The following is a 12,145-nucleotide window of genomic DNA, read 5'->3' as shown; positions in this document are numbered from 1 at the left end:
TCTTTACTGGTCTGAATGGGCCTGATGTCTATCTCTTAAAAGCCAAAAAGGAATTGGAGAGTGAACAGCTGTTGGTTTATGATTTTTCTTTGTGGCAGTAATGGCTGATCTTCATGAATTTATATATAGGGCTTGAAAAATTAATTAAGCATATAATCAAAACTAAACCTGTCAGTCAGAGCTGATACCAAAGATATTGAGCACATGTGCACATGCTTCGTAATGCAGTTATGGAAACTTAATAGGTGATTAGCCAGGGCAAGGGCACTAGGAAATTAACTATCCTGAGGCTTTAGAATTGATAGTGTATCTATTCCTTGTTGCTCTTCTATTCTTATACTGGTACTTACTTACTTTGCATTTTTAAAATGTTTGTTAAAAACTGGTTTAAACTGAGTTGCATAACCTACCTGTTTCAGTGGTGAAGTTAACTCCACAGTTAGGAATAAAAATCAATGTGTTACAAATGGAAAAAAGAGGAAATAGATAGCAGTCAATATACATTAGAAGTTAGGAAAGGTAGAAAATTGTTAAAGGAAGACCTCAGGGAAAAATCCATTGCTGGCAGGGCTAAGAACAATAAGGAGTTTAAATATATTAGGAACACAAGAAACCGTAGAAATGATATAGACTGAGTACTAGATGAAGTAAAATTTTAAAACTAGGTAAAATTGTTAATGACACAGACAAGGCAGACATGTTCAGTAAAAATTTGTTCCATTTTTTGAAAGAAGTAGGATGATGTACTCTTGTCATATAAGGATGATATACTTTCCAGACTGTTAATAAATCAGGATAACGTTAAACATCTAGTAGGGGATAAATACTTTTTTAAAATTGGCAGGCCTGAGTAACTTGCACACACAAAGCAGCAAAGAGTCCTGTGGCACCTTATAGACTAACAGACTTATTGGAGCATAAGCTTTCGTGGGTGAATACCCACTTCGTCGGGTGCATGCATTCACCCCTGGAAGCTTATGCTCCAATACATCTGTTAGTCTATAAGGACTCTTTGCCGCTTTTACAGATCCAGACTAACGGCTACCCCTCTGATACTTCCACACACAAGTCATCCAAGTGTTGGCTGAGACCGATCTGTGGCTCACCAGTGTTAATTTTAATAAATCTTGGCATACTAGGGAAATTTCAGAAGATTTAAAGAGTGATAATGAGTGACATTAATCCCTGACAAATGATGGAGAAGCTGATTTGGGAGTCAATCAGTAAATAATTAAAGGATGAGAATATCATGCTAGTCAACATGATTTTATGGAAAATAGGTTTTGTCAATAAACCCAGTTTCATTTTTTGATTATTAAGGTTTGGTGGATAAAGCAAGTAACTGTAGATGTAAAATACTTATCTTTGTAATACGTTTGACTTAATACTGCATGATGTCCTCATTTAAAAAATTAGCATACACAATATCAATAAAGCACATGTTAAATGTATAAAGAACTTGGAACTGTCTGACAGATCTCAAAAAGTAGTTGTCAGTGGAAAGTTATCATTAAACGGGGATGTTCTATTGGGGTGCCATGAGATCAGTACTAGGCCCCAAGCTATTCAACACTTTCTCATCAATGATCTGAAAATTAAATACAAAATCCCTGCTGATGAAAAACATTTGTGGAGGACTCAAAGATTAGACGGATAGCAAATAATGATGACCATGGTAGTCATGCAGAAAGATCTGGGTCACTTGGTAAAGAGGGCCCATTCAATTAGAATGCATTTTAATACACACCCAAATACCAAGTTATACATCTAAGAACAAGTGCAGACAGTACTTACTGAATTGGTGGGGGCAGACTGTATCCTAGAAAGCAGTGACTCTGAAAAGGAGGAGTCATAGTGGACAAGCGACTTACCTAGGACATCTATGCACTACAGAAATACGAATAAATTATCATATGAGCTCCTAGAGTGATGCTGTGGCAAAGAGGGCAAATGAAATCCTTGGACCTAGGGCTTTGGAGCGGAGCCTGGAGCTGGAGCGCGGAGCAGCTGTGGAGCTGCAGGTTTTTGCCTGGTGCTGGAACGGAGCCAGAGCACAGCTCCAAACCCCTGCTTGGGATCTATAAGGAGTAGTTGAGTAGGACTAGGGAGGTGACTTTTTTTCCTCTGGATATAGCATTGCTCAGACCCACACTGGAATACTGCATCCTATTCTTATGTCCACATTTTAAAAAGGATGTTGAAATTCGAGAGGGTGCAGAATAGAACCACAAAAATGATTTGAGGACTAGAGAAAATGCCTTACTGTGAGAGACTTAATGAGCTCCATTTGTTTATCAAAAAGAAGATTGAGGGATGACTTGATGACAGAATATACAGGAGAGAAATATTGAGTACTAAAAGACTCTTTAATCTAGTGGAGAAATGCATAACAAGGAACAATGGCTGGAAGCTGAACCCAGACAAAAATTTGTGCCTAATTTTGTAATTTTGAATTTAAAAGTGAGGGTGATTTAACCATTGGAACACACTACCAAGGGTAGCATTGGATTCTCCATCTGTTGATGTCTTTGAATCAAGACATGTGTTAGTCAAAACCTTGCACTCAGCATAGGGATAACTGGGTGAAATTTATGGGTCTGTGATTTACAAGTCAGACTAGATGATTTATTAGTCCATTCTGGCCTTAGTCTATGAATAATTTCCTCCTAATAACATACAACCAATTTGGGCAAGAGTTTAATATGAAAGACTTAATATTTTGCCTGATCTAGTGTACTTGCAAGGAGAAGCTTAAAATCTAAAAAGATAATAACCAATAAATTAATCCTGGTTTACCATAAAGTGGATAAATAACATAGAAGTGCAGTTGTTTAATATTAAACTTTTCCTGGAGTCTAATTTTGACATTTATATAACAGTGCTGTTTGGAACTTTGGGAAGCAGCAATAGTATTTAATAAGTTCAGCATTTTTGGTGTGAATCTCTCTTTCTCGGTCTCTGACTCCTCCATGTGAGCATTTTACATCTATTATATATTCAACCCCCAAAGTCTAGTAAATACCTGTTTATGAAGCGGTTGGGGTCACTTGCGTTTGTGTGTGGATGCTAGATTGAATTGGTGGCCTGTAATATACAGGAGTTCAGACTGAATGATCTAGTGGACCCTTCTGGCCTTAAACTCTGACTTCCTGTTAGGGTGGACATCCTGCTCAGGTTTAAAAGTTTGTATTAATTTTTTTTTCTGTTACTTACAGGTGAAGAACATTATCTACCATGCAGTAAAAGATGCTGTTGGCACACTGAAGGCTCATGAATCCAAATTGGCTAGATCTTAGGAGTTGCTAATTCTAACTCTCTCTCTCTCTGCGCCCCCACCCAACCTCCCGCCCCCCTCCGGTGAAGTAAGCCTTTTCTCACAGTACATACAGGGACTGCACATGACGGCCTCTGCAGGAGCAGAGGCCTTTCACTAAGAGCTGGTGTGGTCAGTATTACATACACCCTTCAGCCACTGTTTCTACATTGCCTCAATATTGAAGGTCTGATGGAAGATCGCACTGTTACATGCAGAATTCCTTATTCTAATGAAAGGTGCCGTGTCCCTTTCCCGTGGCCTTTTGCAAATTGGAATTGCCTGGAAACCATGTGGTATTCCTCCATATTATGATTAGAAATGGTATAAGAGTGTGGACATTTTTCCTCATGCCTAGTTAGTCTCCAAGAAGTTATAAGGAATGTGCTAGAGGTGGGGTATCCTACTGCAGACCTAGGTAGATAGCTTCTGAATGAGTGTGATCAACAAGAGTCCAACCGCAGACATACACACAATCCTCCCTCGTGCGATACAGGACAAGGAAAAGGGATAAAGCTGTTCTTCACACACCCCTTCTTGTAGCCATTTCTCTATACACTGTAGAATTACAGATCTACAGGGAGAACCCACTGCTTTTCCCAGGAGGTTCCAGGAGTAGGAGAATTGTGTATTTAGTGAAAAACTAGGTTTGTAGTGAAACAGTTAATATTTCATGAAAGTAGATATTTTTAGTATTTTTGAAATATCTCAACTGTTACTGGATTTACAAGGAAAGGCACATTACGTTTAGTCTTCCTTTCAATAAAATCAAGAAATGATTTATAGAAATCAGTCTAAAATAGCACAAAATCAGCCAAAGGAGAGCAAATAGAAACTAACTCCTCACTCCCTACAGATTCCACAAAGTGAGAAGTAAAACAGGACATGTATTTTGTCCTGACATGGAGATGTTGTCCGTCTCCCCTTGCACTGGTAGCTCCAGGCAATATTTCCCCAAGTACCAGTGGTAGCTCGGGATGTCTGTCATTTCCCAAAACTGAAGGAAAATTAATTATCAATATTGGCTTTGTCCAGAAATATTTTCAGTAAATTCAGTTTGGTAGAACTGTATCCAGAATTAACTAAGTGTCAGCATTGAAGCGATGATTTCACTGTCCGGGTCCATGGGGAAATGTATCTACCTTATGCCCAGCTGTACTGTAGTGCCACCTGCAGGCCTGTTAATATGTTCACTTTTTAAAATAAAAGTCATTTACGGTACCACTGGACCCTATCCCTTCCTGCCAGTCTCGGCTGCCTCAGCCTCCACAATGATCAAACCACACACAGCACGGTTCCAAGCACCATTTTATGCGGGGAGAAGGGGCGTACACAGGGGGGCAGTCCTCCATGGTGCCAGCTGGGCTTACTAGCACAGCACTCCTGCACTGCTTATGCCAGGCTCATGGGCTGGGTGCTCCAGCTGGCCCAGATCCCAGCTGAGAGGGAGCAGGGGGGCCAGTCACAGCCCAGATACAGCCTGGGCTCCAGCTCTCTACCCTACAGCTAGAGAGGTGTGGTAGGGCAGGACAAGCTGCCTCCCCATGGGCAGAGGGCGAGGTCCACCCCTGCAATGGGCCTGAGTGGGTGCAAAGCCACCACTGCACTTGGCAGAGGGGGGTACTGTCAGTTCACAGGGTGGAGCTGTTACTGGGTGAATGGCTCCAGAGAGGCACCATGACTAGGTGGGCCAGAGGCAGTGCTTGTGACCACGAAGTTCATCCTCCTGCTTTTGGCTCGACCTTGTCACTGCCTCCACCATGTCCTGTCCTCCCCACTCAGGCCAGTTGGCTGCTTCCACCCTCCCCGCCCCCCATTCCTTCCCTCAGGCCAGGTAGCTGCTGCTCCCCCATCCCTCTCAGGCTGGGTGACTGCCCCATTTCCTTTTCTCCTGTTACCTACCCCTCCAGCCCACATGTTAAACCTGTGCAGCCCCCTGGCTCACCTTTTCAGAAGGATGTGAGTCATCCTGTGTGTTTCCATGAAGAGTCCCATGGAACAGCATCGCGTCTCTACACTGCTTGCTGTATTCCAGGTAGGTGGATGGTAGTGAGTACTTCATCTCTGAGCTGTGTCTGCCTCCTCTACATACCCTTCCCTTCACACCTGCTGTCTAACAGCTTCTTTGACTGAGGGCAATGATTAAAACATTTAGGACCATGGCCAGAAATAGTCACATCCCTTACCATGCCTTGCTTGGTGCATCACTTTGAAAGGGACTATGAAACTGGCTAGGCATGATGGTCTGGTCTCTTGGTGATTTCAACATCTATTCCTATTCTCCAGTGTCTATGGTGTACCTGTTGTCGGAGACTGTGCACACAAACCATTCCAAATTCAAAAACACACTTAAAATATAACTCCCCGTGAAAAACAGCTGGTATCTGAGGAGGATGAAGTTAATTCCTTAGTTCCAATTTCTTATTTGTGGGTCCCAGTTTCAGTCAAAGACCACATTTTTAAAATTAATAAATCTAAAGTTAAATGTTTAGGAAACTTCACCATAAATGAGTGAATTGTATAGCAATTAATGCATTATTTAATTTTTCAAATAAATTTGAATAATACATACTTTGAAATAAATACTTTTGCTGTAAGTAAAAAAATACTTATCAGGTCCCCCGTAAGTGACATGTTCTGTTAACTATTACTGTTCTTGAGTAAATGTCATTTTCCAAACTAAAGCATTATTCCTGAGCAATAAGAGGATAACCGCAACCCCATTTCCATTTTGTAAATAGCTCTTGAATAAGGAATTAGGTTTTGACTTAGCTACACGTGACAAAATACTTTGTGGTCTCCTCAAGGAACAGGTACCTGCAGCTGTTATGAAGTGATTAGAATATGCCACTACCAGAGCCAAAGTTTCATTTCTGGGCTAAACTTTTCCAAATATCGTACTCCTGAGTCTATTTTTGTATTTTAGTAAATGTACACTATGAATGTAATATTCATCATTCAACCAGTTTTTTATAAATCCAGCTGTAATGTTCTCAGAAATTTATGGATAATTACAAATTAAGTAGTATATAGTACCCCTGGTTTGTCTTTAGACAAATTAAGAACAGGAAAAGTGGGCAAATTTATCATTTTACTTCATACAAGTATATACATGTATATAGTTAGTTTTATCAACTAAATACATAATCTCATCAAAAATTAAATGGAGTTTGTATGACAATCTCTTTTCCATAAGCATGTTAACTGACATGAATTATAATCCCATTCTTTTATTGATTGACTTTCATATTCGCTTTTCTGTTTTGCCCAGGATTAATGTCAGGCTCGATTAATAGATTGCAAGACCAGAAGGGACCACTGTGATCATCTAGTCTGGCCTCCTGCATAGTACAAGCCAAAGAACTTCCCTGAAATAATTTCTAGAGCAATTTAGAAAAACATCCAATCTTGATTTAAAAACTGCCAAGGATGTAGAATCCATCATGCCCCTGTAAATTGTTCAATGGTTAATTACCATCAGTATTAAAAAATTATCTTATTTCCAGTCTGAGTTTGTATAGCTTAAGCTTTCAGTCATTTAATAGCATTAAACCTTTCTGTCCTAGAATGAAGCTCCCTTTGTCAAATGTTTGTTCCCGATGTAGGTACTTCTAATGTGTAATCAAGTCACCCTTTTACCTTCTTTGTTAAACGAAATAGATTGACTCTATAGGCATGTTTTCCAATCCTTTAATCATTCTTGTGGCTCTTCTGTGAACACTCTCCAGTTTATCAGTATCCTTCTTGAATTGTGGTCACCAGAACTGGGCACAATATTCCAGCAGCAGTCGCAGCAATGCCAAATACAGAGGGAAAATAACCTCTCTACTCCTACTAGAGTTTCCAATTTATGTATCCAAGGATCACGTTAACCTATTTGGCCACAGTGTCACACTGGGAGCTCATGTTCAACTGATTACCCACTATGACCCCATGTCCCCAAATCTTTTTCAGAATCACTGCTTCCCAGGATAGTCTTCCATCCTGTAATAAGTACGGCCTTCACTCTTTGTTCCTAAATGTTATACATTTACATTTAGCTGTATAAAAAGGCAGGGGCTCAAGTAGGTCTGGGCTCAAGTGGATAGCCTGAGCCTCTGCTGTTACAGCAATATTGATGCAGCATTTTTTTATCATGCTAGCTCAAACCCCAGTAGCGTGAGTGTTTGCCTCGGCTTGGAGGCTTGCTCCTGTTTCATCTCTCCTGATCAGGGGCCCATGGCATTGCCATTCACAGAGGATAACCAGACAGCCCAAGGACGTTATACTCACCAAGTCCCTCTGCCTCCAAGCACAGGATCCACATCTTTGCACTCTAAAAGTATCCTAGTTGTTGCTCCTATTTCCCTGCTCAAGGGGGTGCACTCGGTTGCGCTCTTTAAAATGAGGACGGATTGGTGAGGTGGGTCGCTGCTTTTCGTAAAGAAAAAAGCTTGTGGTCAGAGACAGCCTGTTCTGAAATAGCAGGGACATGGCAAACGGTCATTTGGATGTGCCACTTGTGGTGACCTGAGAAGTGGTTGGTCACTTACAGCCAGTCAAAGCTCAGGTCTTTATTTGAATGATTTTTATTTAATCAGTTACTAACATAAATTATTCTAAAATTCAATCATTTATTTTGGTGACAGTTCTAATAAAAACAAAAAAAAAAACCCTGCTCCTAAGTGACCAGAGGAGCTAGCAAACAGGAGCGGCTAATGGGAGTTTTGTGAGGGACTTTATGGGGAGGTGGGAGAGTGGGGGGCTAGATACATGTAACCTTCCTTAAACTTCTTTAATCTTAAACCACAAAACACCCTCTGATAAAAACAAAACACCAACAACAAAGGAACGAGCTGCTGGAGTATAAAGCGAATGCTGGCAGAAGTCCAGCAACAGAGTGGGGGCTATCCAGTTTATTGCACCCAATGCAGCATGTATGATTACTGGCCCTAGGGACGGGTGGCATATGGGTGAATTCGGTGCAAGGAGCTCCTGGCCCTCAGAGACTGTGTGGCTGAGCTGGAGAAGCTAAGGGAATCAGAAAGGTACATAGACGAGACTTTCCGGGACACAGTAGGACAGTCCGTCACCTGCTCTCTTCAGCCTCTGTGCTGTTGAGAATGAAAGCCTCAGGGAAGGAGAACATCCCAACTGGGACAGAGGTAAACGATCCCATAGTTGGGACCCTCCTTCCAGATGATGATGTAGTATCCTCTCACACTGAGGATACCTCTCCAGGAGAGGGAACTCCAGTTATTAGGAAGAGACAGGTATTAGTAATGGGCGATTCGATCATTAGAAACATAGATAGCTGGGTTTGCAATGATTAGGAGAACTGCATGGTGACTTGCCTGCCAGGTGCGAAGGTTGCAATCTCTTGAGACATCTAGATAGACTTATATGTAGTGCTGGGGGAGGAGTTGGTGGTCATCGTACATGTAGGTACCAATGACATAGGGAAGGCTAGGCGGTCCATGGAGGTCCTGGAAGCCAACTTTAGGCTGTTAGATAAGAGATTGAAGTCCAGGACCTCCATGGTAGCATTCTCTGAGATCCTTCCAGTTCCACGTGCAGGGCCGGTTAGACAGGCAGAACTGCAGTATCTCAATGTGTGGATGAGAGAATGGGGTAGGGAGGAGGGGCTTAGATTTATTAGGAACTGGGGAAACTTTTGGGAAAGGGGGAGCCTATACAGGAAGGATGGTCTCCACCTAAACCAAAATGGAACCAGCTTGCTCCACTTAAAAAGATCATAGAGCAGTTTTTAAACTAAGGGCTGGGGGAAAGCCGACAGGTGCAGAGGAGCACATGGTTCGGACAGACACATCCCTTAAGGGAGGCTCTACTAATGGAGATTCTCTGTCCTAATAAGGAGGAGAGTATGGAAGATTTAAAATACAGGTAGGATCTGATGAGAAACTGTCAAATGAGAGAGTCTCATTCAATTACATCATGTAATGGTACAGCTAAAAAGTGACAAGTTTTTAGAGTGCTTATATACCAATGCTAGAAGTCTAAATAATAAGATGGGTGAACTAGAGTGCCTCATATTAAATGAAGATATTGATATAATAGGCATCAGAGTAACTTGGTGGAAAGAGGCTAATCAATGGGACTCAGTAGTAACAAGGTACAAAATATATCGGAAGGACAGAACAGGTCGTGCTGGTGAGGGAGTGGTACTATATGTGAAACGAAGTAAAAATCTTCAATGAAGCAAACTGTACCATAGAATCTCTATTGATAATAATTCCATGCTCAAATAATAAGAATATAGCAATAGGGATCTACAACCTATCCTGAAGGACGACCCATCGCTCTCACAGATCTTGGGAGACAGGCCAGTCCTTGCTTACAGACAGCCCCCCAACCTGAAGCAAATACTCACCAGCAACCACACAACAGAACCACTAACCCAGGAACCTATCCTTGCAACAAAGCCCGTTGCCAACTGTGTCCACATATCTATTCAGGGGACACCATCATAGGGCCTAATCACATCAGCCACACTATCAGAGCTCGTTCACCTGCACATCCATCAATGTGATATATGCCATACTGTGTCAGCAATGCCCCTCTGCCATGTACATTGGTCAAACTGGACAGTCTCTACGTAAAAGAATAAATGGACACAAATCAGATGTCAAGAATTATAACATTCAAAAACCAGTCAAAGAACACTTCAATCTCTCTGGTCATTCGATTAGAGACCTAAAAGTGACAATTCTTCAACCAAAAAACTTCAAAAACAGACGCCAACGAGAGACTGCTGAATTCCAATTAATTTGCAAACTGGATACAATTAACTTAGGCTTGAATAGAGACTGGGAGTGGATGGGTCATTACACAAAGTACAACTATTTCCCCATGTTTATTCCGCACCCCCCCCCCCCCCACTGTTTCTCAGACGTTCTTGTCAACCGCTGGAAATGGCCCACTTTGATGATCACTACAAAAGGTTTTCCCCCCTCCTGCTCTCCTGCTGGTATTAGTTCATCTTAAGTGATCACTTGCCATACAGTGTAACACCCATTGTTTCATGTTTTCTGTGTATATAAATTTCCCTACTGTATTTTCCACTGAATGCATCCGATGAAGTGAGCTGTAGCTCACAAAAGCTTATGCTCAAATAAATTGGTTAGTCTCTAAGGTGCCACAAGTAATCCTTTTCTTTTTGCGAATACAGACTAACACGGCTGCTACTCTGAAACCAGTAGGGATACATTACTGACCACCTGACCAGGAGGGTGATAGTGACTGTGAAATGCTCAGGGAGATTAGAGAGGCAATTAAAATAAACTCAATAATGGGGAATTTCACCTATCCCCATATTGACTGGGTACATATCACCTCAAGCCGGGATGCAGAGATAAAGTTTCTTGACACCTTAAATGACTGCTTCTTGGAGCAACTAGTCCTGGAACCCACAAGAGGAGAGGTAATTCCTGATTTAGTCCTAAGTGGAGCACAGGATCAGGTCCAAGATGTGTGAATATAGCTGGACCACTTGGTAATAGTGACCATAATATAATTAAATTTAACATCCCTGTGTCTGGGAAAACACCACAGCGGCCCAACACCGTAGCTTTTAATTTCAGAAAGGGGACCTACACAAAAATGAGGAGGTTAGTTAAACAGAAATTAAAAGGGACAGTGCCAAAAGTGAAATCCCTGCAAGCTGCATGGAAACTTATTAAAGATACCATAATAGAAGCTCAACTTAAATGTAAACCCCAAATTAAAAAAACATAGTAAGAGAACCAAAAAAGAGCCACCATTGCTAAACAATAAAGTAAAAGAAGCAGAGAGGGGCAAAAAGTCATCCTTTAAAAAGTGGAAGTTAAATCCTAGTGAGGAAAATTGAAATGAGCATAAACTCTGGCAAATAAGGTGTAAACATATAATTAGGCAGGCCAAAAAACAATTCAAAGAATAGCTAGCTAAACGCTCAAAGTAATAGCAAAAAATATTTTAAGTGCATGAGAAGCAGGAAGCCTGCTAAACACCCAGTGGGGCCACTGGACAATCGAGATGCTAAAGGAGCACTCCAAGACAATAAGGCCATTGTGGAGAAACTAAATAAATGAATTCTCTGCATTGGTCTTCATGGCTGAGGATGCGAGGGAGATTCCCAAGCCTGAGCCATTCTTTTTAGGTGACAAATCTGAGGAACTGTTCCAGATTGAGATGTCATTAGAGGAGGTTTTGGAACAAATTGATAAACTAAACAGTAATAAGTCACCAGGACCAGATGGTATTCACCCAAGAGTTCTGAAGGAACTCAAATGTGAAATTGCAGAACTACTAAGGGCTTGTCTACATGGGCAAGTTTCATCGCCAAAAACTGCCTTTTGGTGACAAATAGCGATAGCATACACACTGCAATGGGACTTTCGTTGGGGAAAAAACACCCAGTTTTGGTGACAAAAAACTTCCACCCCTGCAAGAGACTTTTGTCTTTTCTTCTCCCTTTATTGTCAACAAACAGCCAGTGTAGACACCACGCCTTTTTTTCCCCGATTTTATTGGCCTCCAGAAAGCATCCCAGAATTTCCATGCTACTGCTCTGGTCAGTGGTTTGAACTCCGCTGCCCTGCAGCCAACCCATCCCTCCCCCTTGCAAGCCCCAGGAATTTTAAATCTCATTTCCTGCTTGCTGGCTTCCCATGTGAGCTTCCAGGTGGCTTCCCAGGTAAACATGGCTGGCTATTGGATCGAACGTGCTCCCGCGAGGGCCACCACTGAGGTGTTGGATCTGATCAGTATATGGGGCGAGGAGTCAGTTCAGTCGCAGCTGCAATTGAATCAGGACACATGGGCAAATTTCTCAAGACTTGTGTGAAAAGGGCT

General features: G+C 41.7%; 1 protein-coding gene across 4 annotated transcripts in view; it reads left to right on the top strand.

The window, feature by feature from the left end:
- Positions 1–4,534, top strand: part of KDM3B (lysine demethylase 3B) — a 135,985-nt gene extending 131,451 nt beyond the window's left edge. For all 4 annotated transcript variants that reach the window (XM_077823741.1, XM_077823742.1, XM_077823740.1 and 1 more), the window contains one exon: positions 3,216–4,534. In XM_077823741.1, the coding sequence (XP_077679867.1) occupies positions 3,216–3,296 (81 nt within the window). In that variant the 3' untranslated portion in view covers positions 3,297–4,534. The remainder of the gene's footprint in view (positions 1–3,215) is intronic.
- The last annotated feature ends 7,611 nt before the right edge of the window (positions 4,535–12,145 follow it).

Source organism: Eretmochelys imbricata, chromosome 8, assembly GCF_965152235.1.
Source record: "Eretmochelys imbricata isolate rEreImb1 chromosome 8, rEreImb1.hap1, whole genome shotgun sequence".
NCBI classification, from domain to species: domain Eukaryota; kingdom Metazoa; phylum Chordata; order Testudines; family Cheloniidae; genus Eretmochelys; species Eretmochelys imbricata.
Note: the sequence above shows the minus strand (reverse complement) of the source record. Positions and strands in the feature narration are given on the sequence as shown.